Source organism: Paroedura picta, chromosome 13 (assembly GCF_049243985.1).
Source record: "Paroedura picta isolate Pp20150507F chromosome 13, Ppicta_v3.0, whole genome shotgun sequence".
NCBI lineage: Eukaryota > Metazoa > Chordata > Lepidosauria > Squamata > Gekkonidae > Paroedura > Paroedura picta.
Genome location: NC_135381.1, coordinates 14239793 through 14263767, shown reverse-complemented (window position 1 = coordinate 14263767; position 23975 = coordinate 14239793). Strand labels below are relative to the sequence as shown.

Genomic DNA, 23975 nt, shown 5'->3' with positions numbered 1-23975 from the left:
GAGCAGCTCAGGACAGATTCTCACTGACTTGGCTTTTGCTGGGCAGGACTCAGCCTGTCCCGGGCTCTCCAGCATTTCATTATATTGCAGCAGCAGTGTCCATCATCTTACGTCAAAAGATGGCTGGGATGTTCTGCAGCCCCAGAATAAGCTCAGAGCTGGCGGTTCCAGAAGGGTTGCTCATGACATTGTCTGAGCTGAAGGGCTTACTCTGCTTGCTCCCACCCCCAAGTAGGTCCCCTTGGCTCTAAACAGAACGTTAGAATCATAGAGTTGGAAGGGACCTCCTGGGTCATCTAGTCCAACCCTCCTTTCCCCGCATCGAGGCGGAGGCAATGGCAGAGACGCTTTGCGCGCCTCCCCATTGCCTCCTTGGTCCAGGATTGACACTTGGAGCAGCGAATCAGGAGCCGCAAAGCGAGTTTTTATCCCGGACAGAGCCCGCCCTAACTCCTCCCCACCAGGCCTTACGGCTTTATTTAGTCCGCAGCGCCTGTGGCGCCGCGGGCGGTTTAAAGATGGGCCTAGAGGGGGTGGGGTGGGGAGGGGCCCCAGGTGGGCTTGTCCACAGCTCTGCTTCCCAACCCTATTCTGAGTTTTCAAAGCCTGAGGAATGTTTCAGGGATTTCTCAATGGTAAAAAAGTAGATAAAGGCGGATATAGAGGAAGTCAATAGCAAACCACTGCTGACAATCTGTTGCTATAAACCCCCCTGGGCTTGCCATGAGTCAGCTGCATTTTGATTCCATCTTCCACACACACACATGCATGAATAAACAACATACAGAAGCATGACTCCTAGTGTTGTAAGGAAATACCTCTGATTCTCCTTGCACCACAGTTTTGTAAGCCTGTACCCCTTCCAAATCCAACCCCCTTAAACGCTTCGGCTGTCCCTTCCTAGGGAATACATTGGTTCCCCCGCTGCAGGTGGCTCAAAACGACTGCCCTAGATATGCTTGGGTCTGTGGATGGGAGGTGCATCTCCTTGCAAGCCCTAGTTTCGTGACAGGCGGCAGTATAATCTGCGATGACGTCAGCTTCGGTCCAGATCATCCACAGTTGGGATGAGTTTCAAATAGGCTTCCCAAATATAGGCACACGTTGGCAGCCACTCCAGAGGCAAGGAAAGCCGAAGGGGGAAAGCGTGGGTAGGGTGCTGGGCCGACCGTGTGAGCGTGTCTGTGTTGTCCTGGCAGCAGATTATATTACGGCAGGGCGAGACAGCCACAGAGATGGCAGCCAGCTCGGGGCATGTGTCAGACAGCAGAGCAAGTCACAATCCGAGCTTTGAGAAATGATGACGTTTACCATCCAGGGATTTTATGATGCCCTGTTTTTCTTCCCAGTGGGGGCCCAAAACAGCTTGCGTTGTTCTCCTCTCCTCTGTTTTATCCCCAAAGCAGCCCTGTGAGGTAGGCACGGCTGAGAGGGAGGAACTGGCCTCAGGTCCCCCAGCAAGGATTTGAACCCCGGTCGCCCCAGATCCTAATCTGATACTCTCAACCACTAGAAATCACCTGCTCTCCTTGGGTGGATGGGAGCCTATGCAGTCTACTCTGCTTCCTCAACCAAGCAGGGCCTCTCCACATTCTGAGCACTGTTGAAATTGGAGAAATATGGGTTGGTGTCAGGGCAGAGGTTTTGAAGGAAGGAAGGTGTATAGGAAGGAAGGAAGGAAGGAAGGAAGGAAGGAAGGAAGGAAGGAAGGAAGGAAGGAAGGAAGGAAGGAAGGAAGGAAGGAAGGAAGATGTATAGGAAGGAAGGAAGGAAGGAAGGAAGGGCCACAGGGAGAGATGGTCAAATCCAGAGATGCACGGCTATAATGTACCAGCTTCGTGTGAATTGAGTGCTTTGTTAGGCAGCTACCAGGGGAGGTGCTGAACTTTTTTTGGAGCCATTTTGCATATTATCCTAAGGATCCCAAAAGACCTCCACAGGCACCAGACTGGGCATCGCCAGGCCAAATCAGTGAGATGGAGCCAGCGAAGCCTCCATCCTCAGCCCACTAAATGTCTTTGCACGGGGCCTGATGAGGGCCATCCCTGCCTCCTCCGAGCTCCTTTTTGCCAATCTGGAAACAATTGCGGTCGGGAAGGGAAGCAAAAGCCCCCCGGGTGGCCGGAAAGAAATGTGCTCTCCATGGAGTGTTCCCAATTCCAGTGCTTCCCCTTTGCCCCATATGGAAGAAGGCAGCGCTGCGCTTGATGCTCCCAACGGTCGTTTTCAGAAAACGGCTAAAAATACCAGGCCCCCGCCCTCCACCTTTAGGCCTGGCATGGAGACAGCCGCTGTTGAGGTCTGGTCTCCATGGTGATGCCGGGCCACGTGGGTTTCCGAGATGTGCTCAGCAAGCCAGCTGTGGCAATGTGGAAAGAACTTCCCACTCTGCGTTGGCTGATAAAACATTTGCACGAGGAGGGGAGAGGCCTCGTCACCGGCCTGTGATTCGCTGCGTCCTGACTCTCCGTGGGGAGGCCAATCCCTCAGGCCCATGGTGAATTAGGCCCATCGTGACAAAGGGTTTGGGCCAGGGGTAGTCAACCTGTGGCCCTCCAGATGTGCATGGACTACAATCCCCATGAGCCCCTGCCAGCGTTTATAGTCCATGAACGTCTGGAGGACCACAGGTTGACTACCCCTGGCCTAAAACATCAGAATGAAAGTCTGGTATTATTTAAGAGTTATCTAGATGGAATGACTTCAGAAATCTCAACTCCCGGTGTCGTGCAACAATTTGTGTAAATTATGCCATGTGAGAATAATTAGGCAAGGGTGTTAATTTTGAATCTGCATAAAATAGTCTGCAAGGCACTTCCCCCCCCCTTCAGATTAATAATTCGGGTCCTGCAGACCAAGGATAGGTTCAAACAGTATACCTGTGGTCCTCCAGAGGTTCATGGACTACAATTCCCATGAGCCCCTGCCAGCATTTGCTGGCAGGGGCTCATGGGAATTGTAGTCCATGAACCTCTGGAGGACCACAGGTTGACTACCCCTGGTTTCGCCATTTGTTTCCTCCATGCAGAAGCCCTCTTCCTGCCGCTGATGCTTTATTCAAAGTGAACCCTGCTCCCTGCTGTGTTATCCAACATCTGCTGGCCTTTCCTGCAGTCATCACCGTTTGCCCCTCCCTTGCTCCGCCTCCTCCTCTCCAAGGAAAACTGGCGCTGTCATGTGCCTGCGTGTGCAGTCAGAAACCGGGGAAGAAAACACGGTTGGCTGGGAAACCGTGCCCAGCCAACGCGGCAAGGCAAGCCAGAGCCAGGGCTGTGGCCTTTGGGTACAGGAGGCCTGATGAAAGAGTCCTCTTTTGGTCTCGGAATCCTCCTACACAACCCGGGGCAAATTCCTGCCTTGCTGAGGTTTCAGAGGAACGATTGGGAGAGGCACAATGAAATCAGAGTCCAGTGGCACCTTTAAGACTAACAAAGATTTATTTAAGGCGTGAGCTTTCGAGTGCAAGCACTGTTCCTCAGACCACATTTGAATCTACTGGGAGAGGAAAATTCCTTGTTGTGGGAGGCTTTGCAGGGGGGAGGGAATCGAATCCAAGCTGCCACCCAGGCAAACCAAATGCTGCACCAAGCCCGGTGTCGTGCTAGGATTTGTGTAAATTATGTTGTGTGAGAATAATTAGGCAAGGGTGTTAATTTTGAATCTGCATAAAATAGTCTGCAAGGCACTCCCCCCCCTTCAGATTAATAATTCGGGTCCTGCAGACCAAGGATAGGTGCAAACAGTAATGCAGGAGGACAGGGATAGCATTTGCTGGCAGGGGCTCTTGGGATTTGTAGTCCATGAACATTTGGAGGACCACAGGTTGACTACCCCTGCAGTAGGACACTGAAACTTAGCCCCAGCAGGTGGACATCTTCACAAGTGAGCGGGTCTCAGAGTTCTCTGCAGCCATTCCATGTTTCTCATTGCAATCATAGGGACTAGAAACTTGCTTTGTAAAAAGAGGTGAATACTTTTTGGCAAGCTGTACTCTTTGCTAGAGTGATCATATGGTGTCACTTTATTAGGATTTACCATTCCAGAATGAAAGATTTTCTTTCTCTCTCTCACACACGGACATAGCATTGCTGTGCTGAGCTACTCTGTCAAGGGCAGCCATTTGGAAATGGATGAGCTGGACTTGATACAAATTGTCCCTTTTCTCAATCCTGGCCTCCTTTCTAGCCCTTTCCCTTGGATGGTGCGACGGATACTTCTTGTAGCTTCTCTGGCCAAGAAACAGCTGAATCTGCAGCTTTGGTGCCTCTCTCTTTGCAAGAGATTTCTGTTGGCATGCATGGCTCATAGCGAGAAACTTCTTGGGATGCGGCAATTCTTTTATGCCGCCTGAACAATTCTGAGCCATTAGGGCAGGGGTAGTCAAACTGCGGCCCTCCAGATGTCCATGGACCACAATTCCCAGAAGCCCCTGCCAGCAAATGCTGGCAGGGGCTTCTGGGAATTGTAGTCCATGGACATCTGGAGGGCCGCAGTTTGACTAGCCCTGCATTAGGGGTTGCTCAGGGCGGGGTACAGCTTGGCCCTGTGGTGGGTCAGACAAAAGGCAGGATGTGGCTGGTCTGCGGTGAACCTGGGAGATCTGGGGTGGCTCTGATGAGTCTGGGTTGGACCAGAACAGAATTAGGAAGGTCAGGGCAGAGACTGATCAAACCTGGCTCTTCAGGTCCAGGTGATATGACATTCTTTCAGAAGTAAGATGGCCTTGAATGCCAGTTGATCCCCCAAGTTGATCCACATATCCGCACACACAATAATTATTATTGGGCATCTGTAGATCGTAGGTGACTGTAAAGTGACCCTCCCAGACATACTTTTATGGCATGTAAGTGCAAAACTCTTGCATTTTAGCAAATGGCTTAGACAAGTGCTGTATTGCCTGGCTGGAAACGCTATATGGGAGGGAGAAGGGAGATCACCCTTAACATTTGTTATTTCTTTGTAGAGCGAGAGTCGGTGGGCCCAATCCAGTGGCTGATGAAACAGTGCACTCCCCTCCTTTCCATTTGGGTCTAGTACTGTCTCCTGTGAAGTTTGGAAAGGTCCTTCGCAGTAATATGATTACTTTGCCAACCCCTGGTGGGATGTGGAAGCTGGGTTTTGTTTGCCTTTTTTTTCAAAGCCAGCAAACAGGGACCTGGCATACATCTTGGGCAAAACTGTTCTACAATCAAGACAGAACACTGTGCTTCTCATAGATACCAGCCAGGCTTCTCAAGGAGACGACTGCATTAAGGGGGGATGTTATACAGATTTAAGCAGGCTCCCAGGCTGTATTCCTCAGAGGAAGGGTGAGATAGGCAGGTAGATAATAGCAGTCGTAGACAGGTCAGGACAGGACCTGGTGGCAGGATAGCTACGGGCAATGCCTGATTGCTTCAGCTGCAAAATCTAGAGCAGTCTGCATCAGCGCCTTCAAAGGCCATCGACTTCCATGGATTCTCTTTCAGACTGTACTGAGAGCAAGAGGAGCGTGTGCAAAGGCAGGTGGGAACTAGGTACCCAATACCGTACCTGGATTCTGCTCTGCTAGGAGGATCCCTTCCCTGAGGCATATTTGGCATTGAACATGAGTTGCTGCTTAAAAAAAAAAAATTCCCATGAGCTGCTTTGAGAGCCAACATCTAACTGAAAAGTGGGGGCATTGGGGGAAAATAAGTAATTCTATCTGTCTTGCAGGGGGATGGGATCTAATGGTGGGCTTCCGACAGAGGCCACTAAGGCTGCTGACTGAGTTGGGAAATTCCTGCAGTGTTTGGAGAGGGGAAGGAGCCTAGTAGGGGTGTGATGCCACACACCCTGAAGCTGCCATGTTCCCCAGGAAAACTGATCTCTGTAGTCTGGAGTTAAGTTGTAATTCCAGGAAACTCCAGGCCCCACCTGGAGATTGGCAACCCTACTGCCAGAATACTGCCTGTTAGAGCTGTTCTCACACATCTTGTCTGTCAGAGCTCTCACAGCCCCACCTGACCCACTGGTTGGAGTGATTAGGAGTGCAGACTTCTAATCTGGCATGCTGGGCTCAATTCTGCACTCTCCCACATGCAGCCAGCTGGGTGAACTTGAGCTCACCACAGCACTGATAAAACTGTTCTGACTGGGCAGTGATATCAGCGCTCTCTCAGCCTCACCCACCCCATAGGGTGTCTGTTGTGGGGAGAAGAAAGGAAAGGTGACTATAAGCTACTTTGAGACTTCTTCGAGTAGAGAAAAGTGGCATATAAGCACCAACTCTTCTTCTAGCTGGCCACATGTGGAGGAGCGGGGAATCAAACCCAGTTTGCCAGATTAGAAACCAGTGCTCCTAACCACTACACCATGCTGGCTTCTCAGTGGAGACAGCTGAGCAATCATAAAATGCAGTCAAACAGTGCAGGCCAACATTTCCTTATACATAGCCTTCCTATATTACAATGGCTGATATTTGTTGGTTCTTTTAAAATGATTTTTTTTTGTACGGTCATCAGGAAGGTTTCTGGCGTAAGACTTTGAAATAAGCATAGCGGTGTACTGACAGTTCCCAGGAAAGCTGGTATAGGAGAATTTCTGGGTGGATTATGTTCAATGTTAATTGGCACTTGTATTCAGCCGTGTTGCCGCCCTTGTTTCCACAAGCTTAAAAAAAAAAAGCTAATGTGGAAAAGTTGTGGTCATTTGTCACTGAACAAAAACATTTCCCACTTTCCCTTTTTCTGTGAGAGAGGTATTAAAAAAAAAAACCTTGTGAAATTCCATAATCTTTTTTTTTTTTTTTTAGATATCTATCTAAAAAAAAAAAACCTTGTGAAATTCCATAATCTGCTGTGCTCTGTAAAGGGAAAATAAACCTTATGGCCCTGTATCTTTTCCTCCATGGGTGACGAATCACTGGGAAGGAGGCAGTTTTGATCAGAAAAATGCCCTGAAAACAAACCCCGCCCCCCTCAAACTTGGATCAGATTCACAGCTGCTTCTTTCTTGCTGCATCTCTCCTACATATGGATTTTGGCTCTGTGTCCAGGCCAGGCCTTTCTGCCTGTGACCGGATGGTGTGATTCCCTCCTACTTTTACTGACATCTCATCTGTCCATCCTCAGGATCTCAGAGAGCATCCCTCGCCCTGAGTTCCCAATTTTCTTTATGAGAAATGCCACCAGAAAGCTAGAGAGAAAATGTCACAGCGAGAGGGAGAGGCAGAGGCAGAGAAAGGCCATTACACAAGCAGGCCTGTGTGGTGTGCAAGGCAAAAAGCTTCAGGAGATGATGATGACCAGAGAGATTCCAGAGAACTTTAGCTTACCTTACTTTCTAATAACCAGTAGGATTGCCAACCTACAGGTGGGAAAACCAAGAAAAGATGACCCGCCAGCCAAGGGAAGTAAAAGGAAGTTGATGGACTGGCTCTGTGCAAACCAAGAATCTTCTTCATTCTTAAACTGCCCAAACGAGATCTGGTATTAAACTAATTTTCAAGGTGAAATTACATTATCTGTGGCTTATGTTACTCAAGTTCCAGAGTTTAAACAGGGCATTCAAGATCAGTCTCAGTGAGTATTCAATTCTGCAGAGCATCCAGTTGACCATAAGTTCAAGTATTTTTAGTGGGGGACCAGCATGGTCATAGCCTACCTTGAAGGAGGATCTCCCGCTAAAAATACTTGAGACTGATCTAGAATACTCTGTTTAAGTGCTGGAACCTGAGAAACATAAGCCACTGATAAAAGTAGTTTCTCCTTGAAAATGAGTTTAGCACCAGATCTCGTTTGGGCCCTGTCTTTGCGGTTTAAGAACGAAGAAGAAGATTCTTGGTTTACACAGAGCCAGTGTCAGCTTCCTTTTTGTTTGCCCCCTCCAGGTGGTGGCTAGACATCTCCTGGGATTACAACTGAGCTCCAGGCAACAGAAATCAGTTTATTTGGAGAAAAGGGCCTTTTTGCAAGGTGGACGCCATGGCATTATGCCATACTCCCTCCCCGCCTGAAGCCCTGCCCTCCTGAGCCCCCCCCCCCCCAAGTCCCCAAGTATTTCCCAACCTAACCAAGTCCTGTTCAAGAAACACATTGCAGCCTTATGGCACCCTAAAAATGAACTAACACCAAAATATACGGAGGACAAGAGTTTTAGATATACACAGGCTGCAGAATCTTCTTTGCCCGGTAACAAGGGTTTGGTTGATAGTTTAGTCTTGCAGCCTCAGGGGATCGGGGGGGGGGGGGGGGTGGAGGTGCTGGTTAGCTGGTGCTGAGTTTGCGAACATTTCTTAAGCCAGGTTGCAAAGCTCGGCTCCCTCTCCTGCACTGGATCAAAGGCAAGAGGGAGCCAAACCGGCCCAGGCGGCCGTCAGGGCGTTGGTGTTTGGGTTACTGTTTTTCTGTCTGCTTGGGAAGAAGTTTCCCTGAACCAAGAGGTCATAAATTATAGAAATTGGAGGTGGCTTTCTGCCAATTGCAGCTTCTCCTCCTCCGGCAGTAGACAGGGAGGGGCTCTTCCTTGTTTTGAATGGGTTGCCAAGGCGAAGCAAGGAAACATCTCTGAGTTTCGGCCTACCGTTCCTTGTTTCATGCTCAGCGAGGACTAGAGTGCTGATCTAAGGCAGCTGAAGATTCGGGCCTTCTCCTGAGAGCAACAAGCAGTCTCTCAGGCCTGGTTGACTCCTGAGAGCCAGTGTGGTGCTGTGCTTAAGAGGGCTGGGCCAGTATCTGGGCGACCTGGGTTCGAATCCCCACTTGTGCCATAGAAGCTCGCTGGGTGACTGTGAGCCAGGCACACTCTTTCAGTCTAGCCTACCTCACAAGGTTGTGGTGAGGATAAAATGGAGGCGTGCTAGAGTTTGAAGAGAAGGGGGCTGGGGGTACTGGCAACCGAAAGACTCAGAGAATACTCAAAGAAAGCATATGAGGAAAACACTGGACTAAAACCCTCTCAACATAAAGATTTAAGTCGCTGCGAAAAAGCTTAAGAAACTCTCAATAGCCTAAAACAAGGCTAGTCAACCTGTGGTCCTCCCGATGTTAATGGACTACAATTTCCATAAGCCCCTGCCAGCATTTGCTGGCAGGGGCTCATGGGAATTGTAGTCCATGAACATCTGGAGGACCACAGGTTAACTACCCCTGGCCTAAAACATCAGAACGAAAGTCTGGTATCATTTAAGAGTTATCTAGATTGAATGACTTCAGAAATCTCAACTCCCGATTTTACCCGACCTTTCCCCCCCCATGCTGAATAAAATATTTATTTATCTATTTATTAATTATGTGGATTTATATGACCGCCACACCCAGCGAGCCGGCTCGGGGCAGTTAACAACAAAAGTCATTCGATCACAAAGTAGTTAAAATAACATTAGAATAACACTTAGAACAGAACGACATTAAATTACAAAACAGTTGAAAGAGATTAAAACAAATCCGCTGCCCTGCCCGTATACTGAAGTCATTGCCTATAGATGGTTCTTGTTTATCCCAGGGGAGGGCTCATGGCAGGAGGGGGCCAGCCCAGTGGTGATGCTAACTGAATGCCTGGCGGAAGAGCTCCGTCTTGCACACCCAGCGAGTCACTGAATCACAGCTCTTCGAAACTGAGTCACAGCTCTTCTGGGAGCTCATTCCACCAGGCTGGGGCCAGTACTGAGAAAGCCCTGGCCCTGGGTGAGGTAAAATGTACATCTCAGGGGCCAGGGATCACCAGCCAGATCGTCCTGGCCAAGTGGAATGCCCCCCATGGCGGGGAGAATACGGTCAGTCAAGTGATCAGTCCAACGGTGTGTGAGGCCTAGGCTGCAGATAGCCTTACAGGTTAAAACCGGAACCTTGAAGCTGATCTGGAATTCAGCTGGGAGCCATTGCAGCTGCTTAAGGAAAGGTCTAATATGGGTAGTAAGAACCCGAGCAGTTGCATTTTCTGTATCAGGGACAAGGGCAGGCCTGCATATAGTGAGTTAACAGTAATCTAGCCTGGGGGGGGGAGGGTGACCATTGTGGGGATCACTGTGGCTAGGTATTCCGGGGGCAAGTAGGACAAGTGCTGTTTTCAGAGGTTTAAGTTAAAGGGTGATCCCGAACCTTCCCTCAGGTTTCTGGGCTGGGCTGAGCGTAAATCATCATATTGGCATAGGGCGGGACAGTGAAAGTTCTCTAGGAAAGAAGAAAACAGACCAAAATTGCCCGTGTGCACGATTGAACCTGTGGAAGCCATATTTTTCAGAGTTTGCCCACTCAGATTTACTTGTTCCGTTGGCTTTCTACTTGTCAAAAATGGCTGGGTGTAATTACAATGTTCTCTCGCTCTTTTGGACCTTCCAAGAGGCGTTGTTTATGCCAGGGGTAGTCAACCTGTGGTCTTCCAGATGTCCATGGACTACAATTTCCATGAGCCCCTGCCATCATTTGCTGGCAGGGGCTCATGGGAATTGTAGTCCATGGACATCTGGAGGACCACAGGTTGACTGTCCCTGGTTTATGCTGTTTGAACACCCACAGGTGTCACTATATGCTTCACCCTAGCCAGAAAGGCAGAGCCAAACCAATGGTACCAACTGAATTATGGATTCTGGGTAGCTGTGAAGGGGTTAAAATAAATTTCCATCTCTGGAAAATGAAGTGGCTCCTAAGAATACAGGGTGTTGCTGCTTGAACGCAGTTGTTGGGCCCTGTTTAAGATCGGGATTCAATGCATCGAAGGGAAGGAGGGAGACATACTGGGTTATTGCTGGCCAGTTTGTTGCTGAACCCTGACTTCTCTTTTCTTCTCTCTCCCCAACCCCATTTTTCCCCTCCTAGGTAAGGGAGATTTTGGGGCATTGCACCTGCCCGTCTCAGTTCCCCATGGTCAAGGTCTCGGAGGGCAAATATAAAGTGGGAGATTCCAATGCGCTGATCTTCGTTCGAGTAAGCCCCTCTCCAGATATGTCTCCTCTTTCCTGTCCCTTTCTCTTCTCCCTGTTTTTGCTGTGCACGGGCTCCCTAGTGAAAGGATCTCAGGTAGCAGATGCTGGTGGAACCCTTTCTTGGCCTGGGAACTTGGAGAGCCAAACAGAGTAGACAGTACTGATCTAGATCAGTACGTGGGCATTTGGAGAGCCTCAGTTTGGTCACCCCTGATCTAAATGGACCAGCAGTTTGGCTCCCAATAAGGCAGATCCGGCTAGTCAACGCCGTTATCTTCCCCATAACAACCCATGGATGCGTAAGCTGGACCCTGAAGAAAGAAGACAGGAGGAGAATAGATTATTTCGAATTATTGGAGACGAATGCTGCAAATACCATGGACAGCCAAAATTATGAACAAGACAGTTTTAGAGAGGAGCAAACCAACGATGTCATTAGAAGGCAAGATAGTACGGCTAAAGCTCACTTACTTTGGACACATCATGCGATCAAACTTGCTAGAAAAATCATAAATGCTCGGTATGGTCTGAGGCAAAAGACAAAGTGTTCACCAAAGGATCCGCTGGCTCAACATGATCCAAGCCAACATAGGGATGACCATGAACCAACTAAAAGAAGCAGTCAGAGACAGTGGCGCATGGCAGAGACTTTCCTATAGAATCGCCAAGGGTCGGACTCGACTGAACGGATGGCATCAACATCACCAAGGCAGATCCAGATATGTTCATTTCAATTAGGATTATGACATGTGTGTTTCCTTAGGAAGGAAAGATCACACATAAAGCTACTGAGTTACAGCCTTGATCTAACAAGGATTATTCTGACTGGCTCTTTCCGGGTTCTCAGGTCTTTCCCATCACCTGTTACTTGATCCCTTTAACTGGCGAGGGCAGGGAGTGATCCTGGGACCTTCTGCATAGAAGCTGGGGCTCAGAAAGCCGCGTACAAGTGAAAGGAAGAGGGTCGCTGCTCCAATTCCTTGAGAGAAAGCATCTTTCAGTGACAAAACACTCTGCAGTCTCTTGTTTTAATACCATGCTAAAAATGCAATCAGATTAGAAACTCCCAGTGCAGCTGCTGCTGCTGCTGCTGGCTGGGGCTGTGTGTCGGCTTTAGATTGGTGGAATATCTGGATTACATTCTAAAGCTGCTTGTTTTGTAACTTGAAATCTATCACACTATTTTTTATTTTTAGATCAGGGCTTTCAAAAAAAAAATCTCGTCACAAGGGATTCCGCATGATGCGGAATCTCTCGATGGCGTGTTTTCATTCCTTTCTGCAACTGCTTCAGAAACTGCCCCCCCCCCCCCCGGCTTTCTCATTTGGTCTTTTTAAATCTGTAAAACCAGATTTAAATCCAGAGCGTGTTGTGTGTCAGAGAAGGGGAGGTTAGAATATTGCAGAATATTAAAGCAGCAGAAGAAGAGCCAGTGGCCCTTCTAGTCCAGCATCCTGGCCAACCACTTGCACTGGGCTGCCGACTGACAGGGCATAGACGCCAAAGATTTCCCTCGATGCTGCCCCCTAGCGCTGGCATTCAGAGGTTGACTGCCTCTAGGAATGGAGGTTCCCTTTAGTCATCAAAGGAGTTCAGAGTTTTTTATTCACGATCAAAGATCAGCTTATCATACCAATTAATCCCTTTAGTCATTATGGCCAGCAGCCACTGAAGGGCCTTTTCTCCATGAATCCCCCTGTAAAGCCATCTCTGCTTTCAAAGTGCTCATGGTTTGGCATTTGAGCAGGGGAACCTCCAGGGATAAAAATGGCCGACCTGCAGCATTTGCCAGAATCAGCAGCTTCCCTCTGGCTACACCAGGTTGAGTGGCAGCAGGTGTTGAGGTGGTTTCTACAGAAACTATTTCGAGGGCCGGAGAAGTGGCCGCAGAGAACTTCTTTTGCCAAATAGTCATTTATAATTCAATAGAAAACAGACAGCAAACAGACAGACAGAAAGGGGCATGTTTGGGTATTATTCTTAAATTACTCTGTTTATGGAGAGAGAACTAACCCCTCCCACCCACCCCAGTCCAGTGGAAATCTCACTCAGCAAGGTTTCTTCTTGGCCTCCTGAAATCTCTCGGGGCATTGCCTGCAGGCTTTGGCAGCCCACGGGGCTACAAACCTGCTGGTTTTAAATGAAAAGGTTGCTTCTCAGGAAGCTGAATTCTGCTGCCCATTTCAAATAGATGCAGGGAATCATTTATTTTTAATCATTCTGCTCAGGAGATCGCAAGAGGGTTCTGAAGCCCCCCACTGGGAATATGTCTCAGCAGTTCCTCTGGCCCATGAGATGGCCAAGCAAGCACTATCTGTAAGCTGAAAAATATCCTTGAGATCCTAAGGGCTAGAAACCTGGCTTTGCAAAAATGAGAAGTTTAGGAAACTGGAACTTTGGAAACTGACTGCAGTGATTTTTGCAACCTCAGCCTCAGGGAGGGCTGAGAGTATCTAATGCAGGGGTAGTCAAACTGCGGTCCTCCAGATGTCCATGGACTACAATTCCCAGGAGCCCCCTGCCAGCGAATGCTGGCAGGGGGCTCCTGGGAATTGTAGTCCATGGACATCTGGAGGGCCGCAGTTTGTTTACCCCTGATCTAATGGATGGGAAAACAGTCAGCCAAACCAGCCTTTGGCCAGGGGGGTTGACTGAATCCTGCTGAACCACGAGGTCCCTCTTCTTTCCACCCAGAATGCTTTGCTCTTACAATCCCCGGTAACTCTGAAAAACTAGTCCTTCTTCCTAAGCCAACAAGCAGTCTGCTTGACGTGAGGTTTGTTTCTTTGCCTACCCATGCAGGTCCTGCGGAGTCACGTCATGGTACGGGTCGGCGGTGGCTGGGACACTCTGGAGCACTACCTGGACAAACACGACCCATGCCGATGTAGTTCGCTGTGTGAGTATGTAGGCTTGGGACCTCCCTGCGGGGCATGGAGGCAGGGTTTGCTTACACTGCATTTCGGGAGGATCCAGGTGTTTTTGCAGCTCTGATCCTCTGCCTTCTGCCTCTCGTTTCGGTGGCTTGGTTAGATGCCAGTGCTTCTTTTTGGAGTTGGGGGCCAGTGGGGGAAATGTGCCACCTTTCACTGAGGTCTAGTAGCTTGCACGGTGCCATTTGGATTAGGAACAAGCGTATGTCCTTGCCTTTGGGGGGGAAGGTCTTGCGTTTTAGTCTTTGGAGACAACTAGGCTTCTGCGAACATGTCACTGAGCACTGCTTGTCTCTCGTTTAACTAGCTGTTCAGCCGACGGCTAAAGAGTTTCCTTAAGGGACTTAGATGGTTAGGACAGGGGTAGTCAACATGTGGTCCTCCAGATGTCCATGGACTACAATTCCCATGAGCCCCTGCCAGCGTTTGCTGGCAGGGGCTCATGGGAATTGTCGTCCATGGACATCTGGAGGACCACAGGTTGACTACCCCTGGGTTAGCATTGTCAAGCATTTTTGGCAAGCATTTTTGGCAAGCATTGACAGCTGGTGGCTTCTGGTACCCGTCAGAGCAGGGCTGAGGCCAGCGTTCTATCTGTTGCAAAACAGGGAACTGGATTGTAGCCAGTACTGGATTTGGGAACAATCTTGGAGGTTGCAAGGACATGCTGTTTCCTTTGGGAGGATCGATGTTTGATGAATCACTTGCCTTGAAAACCCCTTGCTGGAATCCCCATAAGGCCATCGTGATTTGACAGGATTTCACCCACCCACCCCATAGCATATTCTTGTGGCTCATGGGCTCCCCGTGGCTAGTGTTCCCTTCCAATCGTCTGCCATATTCAGCCAGCCAAGCATCCATCTTGTGTCTGATTGGGAGGCAGGAGGCCATGCCAGCTTTGCGAATACGGTCATTAAAGCAGCTAATCCTCAAGAACAGGGGTAGTCAACCTATGGTCCTCCAGATGTTCATGGACTACAATTCCTATGAGCCCCTGCCAGCAAACACTGTCAGGGGCTCATGGGAATTGTAGTCCATGAACATCTGGAGGACCGCAGGCTGACTATCTCTGCTCAAGAAGGTTAGTCATTTGTGGCCCATAAGAAACTGTTGGCTTGCTTGGTCACCTGGCAAGGATTCTTACTCGCCACAGGTGAGCAAGCAGCTGGCGATTTTCAAGCCTGGGAGATGCAGCAGCAAGCAAGATCTTTCCTGTGAGCCTGTCCGGAGAGATCCAGCACAGTTTTGCTGGGCTTTACCTCATCTCTTTGACCTACCTCACCCCCCTCAGACAGCTCACCTTCTTTGGCCGTTCTGTTTTTGCAGCTCACCGCCTGACGCAGACACGAGGACTCGCTTTCTCTCCGCAAAAGATGGCAGCCCCAGGGAGCCCCCAAGCCGCCAGCCCCAGCAGCCAACGCCGGGCCGAAGCGATGAACCTGCACAAGTCCTCGGAGCCCCTCCGTGTGGGTGACAAGCGCCTTGGGGGCGGGGGCGAGGCAAATCACGCCAAGGCGAACCGTCCCGCCCAGCCAGCGAAAGGAAATGGTGACTCTGCTGCCCCGAGGCAGGTGTCAGGGGCCACATCGACTGTGAGGCACAATGGGCCGCCCGCAAGGTCTGGTGTGTCTGCCCAGAGCTCCGCCAGTCCCTCCAGGGGGTCCGCAGGCCAGACCCACCGGGACAGCTGTGACCCACGTGGCCCCAACACCCTGAGGTAAACTGCCGGGAAAGGCTTGTTGCTCGCTGATTGGTTGTTCTCGGTGATTGGGAGGCTGGCTCTGACTGTGTCGCCATTTTGAGCCAAGGATGTTTCACCTGAGCTGCCATCCACTTTGACTGTTGATAAAGAGCCAGCTTGGTGTAGTGGTTAGGAGTGTGGACATCTAATCTGGTGAACCGGGTTTGATTCCCCGCTCCCCCACATGCAGCCAGCTGGGTGACCTTGGGCTCGCCACAGCACTGAGAAAGCTGTTCTGACCAAGCAGTAATATCAGGGCTCTCAGCCTCCCCTCCTTCACAGGGTGTCTGTTGTGGGGAGAGGAAAGGGAAGGCGACTGTAAGCTGCTTTGAGATTCCTTCGGGTAGAGAAAAGCGGCATATAAGAACCAACTCTTCTTCTAAAAATGCCAGTATGCCCCTTATTGGCTTAAACAAATTTATTGGGAAAACAAGCAGAAATCTTAGGATTCCTTCAGTAACCTACAAATTCTAATTCTGCCATAAGATTTCCTGTACTGAGCCCCCGGACTATATAATTTCAGGCCGCAGGTGTGCAAATCATATTCTTAATGCTTTCACACATGTTAGCTGCCTGCAAACTAAAACTGAATGCCTCACACAACGAGAGATGAAACGTCCTTCTACAGGATCAGACCCTGAGTTTCTCAAGAGCATTGGCTCTTCAGGGTCTCAGGCCGGGGTCTTCTGCCTTGCCTACTACCCTGTCCTTTTAACTGGAGATGCTGGGGAATGAACCCGGGACCTCCTGCATGCCAAGCCTAGACTCTGCCACTCAGCCCCAGCTTCTTCAGCCTCAGGGAGAGAAGCTCTGGCCTAGCCCTCCACTTACAGGGGAACGATTCATATAACTGGACTTATTTCTATTGATGCTAAGGGAAAAGATCATCTGGATTCCACCCCATAGCAAACCATATCCTACAAGGCTGTGTTCTGTAGAAATGATGCACTTATCCACATGGCTGGATGAGCACCGTTAGACCGATTCAAGCATACCTTGATAGCCACGTGGACTAGAACGGTACCCTTAAAGCGATTTTTATTTATGGATGCTGCCTTCTGCCAAGCCAGGCGATTGATCCATGAGGCCAAGTACTCTTCAGCTTTCTTCAGCTCAGAGAACAATCACAGCACCGTGGGGGCTGTGGGGGCTCCCCAGTGGGTTCCCTGGGGCCCTTTTGCTCCTTCAGCCAAGCATTCCCTTTCTCCAGAGATCGACGTGTTCGGTTTCTGCGTTTAGAGGGGTGCGGGTGGAATATCCACTGGGGCATGAGATGATGTTTGGGGAACGTGTGTTTGCAGGGTGCCTGAGCCACTCTTGGCCAATGCTGGGAAAAAACCTACTTTTGGGGGAAATTCTCAGGTCAGCTTCTGTTATCAGTCGTTGCCTTTTGAGCAATATCAGCCCTCCTGCTTCCTGCTTTCCCTCGCAGGTTCAAAATATGCATTCAATGTTTATCTAATTGCCTAGTTACATTCCCATCTCAGTGCCAAAAAGGATGTGCTTTTGTATGCACGCCCATGAGCCAGGGCAGGGCACCGATCAACCCTTGGCAATGGCTTAGGGGTGGCCACACTGTGACTCTCCAGATGTCAATGGACTACAGTTCCCGTGAGCCCCTGCCAGCAGCAGCACAGCAGTGGATCATGGGAATTGTAGTCCATTGACATCTGGAGAGCCACAGTTTGGCCACATCCAGCTTTCACTTGTGGGGGAAGACTATGGGAGCCAGTTTGTTACAGCCAGAGTTGTTCAGCAGTGGAATCGGCTGCTGGGATGTTGTGAGCTCCTCCTTGCTGGCAGTCTTCAAACAGCAGCTGGACAAAGATTTGTTATGCTCTAGGCCAGGGGTAGTCAAACTGCAGCCCTCCAGATGTCCATGGACTACAATTTGCTGGCAGGGACTCGTGGGACTTGTAGTCCATGGACATCTGGAGGGCTGCAGTTTGACTACCTCTGCTCTAGGCTGACCCTGCATTGAGCAGGGGGTTGGACTGGATGGCCTGGATTGCCTGGATTGCCCCTTTCCAACTCTATGATTCAATCTAAGTGTGGGCTGAAATATCAGAAGCTAAGGTTAGAAAGGGTTTCTAGTAGGGGGTGGTGGGGTGATTCTTTTTCTGCTCCCTTTTGACTCGCAAAACGGATCCGTTATGCAAAGACAGAGAACCTGCAGAAATCTACACAGCCTGAGAAATCCAGACGCAGAATCAGGACTGCCCGGGCACAGGATTTTCCGTAGATTATTTAGTTGCAGCAGACAGCTGAGATTTAGCACTGGGCTAGTTGCGAGACTAAGGCTGAGAATGTGAGCCAAACCGAACCCAGTTTCCAAATGTGTCATCCCTCTCTCCAAGGTTTTCCTGCCCTTCCTCCCCCAAATTGCCATCAGTGCAGCAGCTGCCCCATTTATAAGAAGGGTGCTATTCTGATGGTATGGAATGTTCATAAACATCCCTGCTTCAGAAGGTGACATGTCAGTCTTATATTGCTCACATACTGCGAGAGATTTGCGAGGGTGTGTGTGTGTGTGACACAGCCACACAGCACATTTTTAAGTTTGTTTTATACCAGTTTAGTTTAGTTGTTGTGCTTCTCCCCAGGAATCCTGGAATTTTCAGGCTTGTCAAGGAAAAGAATTATCTGGTAAAATCCCCAAATTCAACCAGGTTTTGAAGTTCCCACTCCCCAAGGACTGAATGAGCTCAACCCAGTGGTAGCAGAGACTGTTAGTACAAATGAAACAAAGCAGGACACAACTCTGAGACATGGGGAAAACCCCTGCTTCCTGCTTCCTGCTGCTTTTTGCAGGGAAACACCTGCTTTCTACTCCCCACAAAAAGCGTCAAGGAGTAGAAAGCAAGGATTTATTCTGAGCCATTTAAAGCCGTTTTCTGGTCCCTGCTGCTTTTTGCAGGGAAACACCTGCTTTCTGCTCCCTGTGAAAAGCGTCAGGGAGCAGAAATCAAGGTCTTAAATGACTGAGCAATTTAAGCACCTGCTTTCTGCTCCCCACCACTTTTGACCTATTTAAACTCCTGCTTTCTGCTCCTTATGAAAAGCAGCAGTTAGCAAGCCAACCTCCTGGTTTGTATCGGTTCATGGTTTGATCACAAACTGAACAAAAAAAAAAAAGCAGTTGTGCTCATCCCAAGTTAATGCTATAAAATAAACCTGTGCGTTCTTCTTCTCTTTGGTGATATTGCCCCCTGGTGGTGAGGATGGGAAATGGTGTCGGTAAGCAACAGAACAAAAAAGGTTTCTCTTCCAAATCCTCTTTTGTTCATAGTGGGTAGGGGGCAGACTCACCATGTACAGTTATCAATGTCAGGATCTTCCAAGGGAGGGATGAAAAAATCTTTGTGTAAGATGGAATATGGACACCCAGCAGACTGCACATTACTTGAGCACTGGGGCCTAAAACTTGGGAAAGGAGGGTTGCATTTGGCATGTGCATTATTGAATACTGGCTGCGGGGGGCAGTGAGAACCAGGATGTCCTAGATTCATATCTTCTAGGCAATGAGCGTACGAGGGGGCTGAACCTCTTAGATCCATTTCACCAGCAGGCACCTTCTTGTGCTGGAAAGCAGAGCTGGTTTTTATGCCCTGCTTTCCACTTCCTGAAGGAGACTCAAAGCGACTTCCGATCACTATCCCTTCCTCTCCCCACCACGGACCCCCTGAGAGAGAGGTGGGGCTGAGAGAGCTCTGACAAAAAGAGGAACAGATCTACAAAATCCAGCCCACTCTGCATAAACCAGACGTCTGAGTGTGACTTCTGATCTGAAGAAATACCTTCTGTGCAGCCTGGCTTGAAATCCATACTGCAATGTGCTCCACTTGGGGCGGCCCTTGAAGAGTATCCAGAGGCTGCAGCTAGTGGAGAATTCTGCACCTGGGCTGCTGGTCAGGGCATGCTATCAGGAGCATGTGACCCCAATATTACAATTGTACTGGGTACTGATCCACTTCCAAGGCCAATTCAAGGGGTTGGCTTTGACTTTCAAATGGATTGGAACTGGGATACCTGAAGGAGTGTTTTCTCTCAGGGGTTCCTTCCTGGAAATGAAGGTTGCAGGGAGACACCCTCTTGACTGTCCTATCAACCCAAGAAGCTTGTTTGGTGGGCACATAAGAGACGGCGTTTTTCAGTGGCAGCCCCGCAATTATTTATTTATTTATTACATTTATATGCCACTTTCCCTTAAGGCTCAGAACGGTTCACATGGACCAATACATCAAACTCTGTGGTCCTGAGTGGAGTTCTTTTTTTAATGGTCTTATATTTTTAATGTATTTTATTTGACGTGTCGCATCTATGTTTGTAAGCAGCCTTGAGTCCCACCAGGACGAAAGACGGCTGACAAACGTTTTAAATAATTCATTAAATAGCTCACTGCTGAGTTGCTGTGACTCAGCCCCATCCCTCCCTTTGGACTGCAATATGGGGAGCTGTAATATTGGCCTACCTTGCAGTGGGGTGGTCAGGAGGCTTTTTGGCCACTTCAAAAAAAGCACCAGATAAATGCAAAGCCGTGCAAACAGTAAGTTAAAAATGCTTATTGTCTCCTTTGCTCCAGACCCCCCAGAGCCCGTCGCCTTTCTGGAGACAGTGACTCTTCGGCGTCGTCGGTGCACAGTGGCAGTCTGCCCAGGAGACGAAACGAAGATGGCAGCTTGACAGTGAGGAAGGAGCCAGGGAGGCGGGTCTCTGAAGGAGCTGCTCTGCGTGGCAGCGCCAGCCCCAGGAGGCTACCGGACAGCCGCAGCCACTCACGAGAGCGGGCCAGCTTGCCAAGGCCTTCTCCGGGGGCCAAGAGGACTGAGGCGGAAGACCGGGGCCGTGCCCACTTGCCTAACGGGCCTGGCAAGCCAGGGGCCCAGAGCCCTCGCCCCAGGGCCCGCAGCCAGGGGAGGCCCGTCGGGGAACCCGTGCTGCTCATCAACCGAGGGAAGGATGGGCAGCACTCCTGGGCACGAGCTGAGGACCCGAAGGAGAACTCAGGAGGGTCTGGCAGAGCCACTCCCAGGACCCAGAGCCCAGCAAGGGGCCCCTTTGTGCCCGGAGGTCCCAGGAGCCCAGCACTCACCAACCGAAGGGGGTCCCTCCCCATCACCAAAGTGACCGACCCCTCAGCCCGAGCACCTCCCTCAGCTTCCGGGTCCCAGAGGCAGAGGCAGCCACGTCTGACCGTGCCACGGGTCTCCCCAAGGGACCAACGGTCCGGGGAGGCCCTGCACGCCCGGCAGCCCTCAGACAGTTTAGGACAAGAGCTGGAGGAACTGGCCCACACCTTCCGCACCCCGCTGCGCCTGGACCCCAGCCAGGAGCAGCAGCTTTACCGGCGGCTGGAAGAGGAGTTTCTGGCCAATTCCCAGATGATGGGCCTGCAGGAGGACGAGGAGGATGAAGAGGTGGAGCCCCTGGGCCGGGGCTGCGAGGGCCCTCGATTCCTGCAGACCACCCCGGACCAAGGAGCCGCCGACTCCGCCTACTGCTCCTCCAGCTCCTCCTCGTCCTCCCTCAACTTCTTCAGCAAGTACGGCCTCCAGGCCGAGCCCAAAGACGAACCCAAGAGGAACCCTCCGTCCCAGAGAGCCTGGGCCTCTGACGCGGGTGCGGCTCCCTCCGACCTTCCCAACGGCTCTGCGGACCCGGCTGACCTCTGGGACTCCCCCGTGACTCTGGACCGAGCCACGCGCTGGCGGAAACCCGCCCTGTCGAGCTCCTCCGACGAAAGCAACTGCTACCTGGGCCTGCAAGAGGTCCGGGAAGGGGTGGAAATCCCCGAGCCCCGAGCGGGCAGTCCGTGGGGCGCCGTGGAACTGATGGCCTCCGAGGCCGACTCGGAATATCCGCCCCATGCGTTTGACGAGGAGCCTCCGGGGCAGCCCCTCAATGGGTCCCCGGGAACTCCTCCCCCCGAGGAAGTCGTCCTCAGGCCCAAATCGTCCCTGAAGAAACCCGACCGTGTGCCTTCCATGTATAAGCTCAAGCTGCGTTCCATGATCAAGCCCCGCACGGACTCCCAGCCGGACAAGAAGCCGACCAAGATCCCCACGCCCCTCAGCTACAAGGCTGCGGGGGGCAGCCAGTCCCCAGCAGGGGGCGCCTCGCCCAAGGACAGCCCTTCCAAGCGCCAGGCCGAACACAGAACCTGGGCCGCCTTGCAAAACGTATTCTCCTCCTTTGCGGAGCCTCCCCGGGGCCCAGCAGAGTCAGGGGTCACCGACGAAGGCACTTGGGCCTAAGGCTTGCCTGTCCCGGCTTGCCTGCTGCAGCTGCTTCCGTTGGCCTGCTCTTCCCTTCCCTTCCCTGCTGCTGATGCCTTGGCCATCTTTCCTTTGTGACCTTGATATTGCTGCTGTTCCGGAAGGTGTGGGGGGGAGGGGGTGGATTTTATCCCAAAGGTGGTACTTTGTTTGTTTTTTAAAAAAAACTGAGGCTGGAAGATGGCATGGCTTTTGGGGTCCTTTTCTGTGAAATGCTTTTCAGCAGGGTGCAGGGGGGGGTGGGAGTCCGTGAGCACTGGATCCACAGAGGGAGGTGGGAGAGGACTCCAGAGACAGCCCGCCAATCCCTCTGTGTAATTTTATTACAATACCTTGCGAATCTCCCCGTTGTAACACTGTTGATTCCCCCTGCCGCCCCATAGCCTTCTGAATTCAATAGCACTTTGGCTCTCCAGACCTCCCGGCCACCCCGCGTCTCCCCCTTGGGAGAAGAGCCAATTCCTCAGCCTCATGGGTGACCGAGTCCTGCAAATACTTCCTGACAAGGGGATAAGTGTGCATGAGACAGGGGAGTGGCCTGCAGCGAGCGGCTTCCCAAGTCGGCAATTGGAGGGCTTTTATTTTTGTAAGACAAGAAGCTTCTGTTATAGCGGATTATATTTTTAACGAGACGTGCGTTTTGGAGAGGAGGTCGGGAGAGGGATGCCACCGAAGTCTTGCACATGAATTTCACTTCGGCGGGACCCGCTCGACCTTCCGGGCCCCTGGGCCGCTAGAGTCCCCTTGCCCCTCGATGTACTGTAGGTGTGTTTTGAATGAATCTATGCATATTTATATAAGTAATAAGGAGGGGCTGCCCTTGGTCCCCAGCGCCCCCCTCCCCTAGAGCGCCCGCCCGCCATCCGACCCCACGAATGTAGCTAACTGAACTGACCTGCGAGCTCTTGAAACCCAGACAGTAAAAATGGACAAGTGAAATGGTTGGTCTCTGTGTCTTTATTGCAGAAAGGGGAGGGAGGGGGTGGGTGGGGGGTATCCCTGGGGCAGCGAGGTCATTCGCCTGGGCTAGTTAACCTTTCGGGAGATGGAAATGTAGGATGCCGTTTCTGATGGCCAGAATGTACGTTCTCTTGCAGGCAAAGGTGTGTTGGTGTGTGGTGCGCTGGTGGAGGTTTGGATCCGGGCCCCGTCCCTTCTGTGCCCTTTTCCCAGAAGTCTTCATGCCTCCCTTGCTTCTTTGGGGAAAAGGGCACAGGGGAAGAAGATTAAACAGGGCTGAACACGTTGGGGTGGGTGTGGCTCAGTGGGAGGGCATCTGCTTCTTGCGTGCAAGGCCCCAGGTTCGGCCCGGCCCGACTCCTAACCTCTGATCACCTGTCGGAGCTTGGCATTGCACAGTGGGTGTGATAGATTCAAGTGGGTAGCCGTGTTGGTCTGAAGCAGCACAACAAAACAAAACCAGAGTCCAGTGGCACCTTTAGGACCCACAAAGGTTTATTCAAGGCGTGAGCTGATTTTGTTTTGTAGTGGTGGTGATAGAGAGCCCTTAACCGAAACCTCCGTTCCACACCACTGGACTGTGATTGAATATATAAGGACCACCCTCCGCTATTTGCCTGGGGCTCCTCCTTTGGAGAATGGCTTGTGGCTTGGCGGTGAGGCTCCCGCTTTGGGTGCAGAAGGTCCCCGGTTCAATCCCCAGCATGTCCAGTGAAAAGGGTCAAAAAGGGCAAGTGGAAAGATTGTGGGCCAGAGAACGGCTGTCAGCCAGAGCAGCCAATACGGACCTTGACCAATGGCCGGGTTCAGGGCAAGGCTTCATCCTGGGCTCAGGGATGAAGATGGTCTGGACGGGCTCGCTACTGCTGCTGTTGTCTTGGAAAGGTCAGGTAGGGATGTTGACAGACAGCATGACAACAGGGAAGGGTGCAAGGATATCCAGCCCCGCCGCCCCTGTGCCTTTTGCAGACTAAGTATTGGTGGCACCAGAAGTGCGGCTGCTGCCCCTTGCCCCGCTGACATTGCAGGGGGGGGGGGCAGGCTTAGACATTGCAGAGCAATTCCCTAGCCCTGTCCCTTCTGTGCAGTTGAGAGGCAGGAGGACGGGTGGCTGTGAGGGATTAAGAAAGCCACCCCTCCCGCACAGCCTTGCATCTGTGTCATTTGAATCAAAAGTTTTC

At 51.0% G+C, this 23975-nt stretch overlaps 1 protein-coding gene across 1 annotated transcript in view; it reads left to right on the top strand.

Annotated features, from left to right (window-relative positions):
* Positions 1-22773, top strand: part of GAS2L1 (growth arrest specific 2 like 1) — a 45048-nt gene extending 22275 nt beyond the window's left edge. The window contains exons 3-6 of the mRNA XM_077308037.1: positions 10779-10886; positions 13688-13784; positions 15145-15535; positions 20142-22773. Of these exons, the coding sequence (XP_077164152.1) occupies positions 10779-10886; positions 13688-13784; positions 15145-15535; positions 20142-21813 (2268 nt within the window). The 3' untranslated portion in view covers positions 21814-22773. The remainder of the gene's footprint in view (positions 1-10778; positions 10887-13687; positions 13785-15144; positions 15536-20141) is intronic.
* The last annotated feature ends 1202 nt before the right edge of the window (positions 22774-23975 follow it).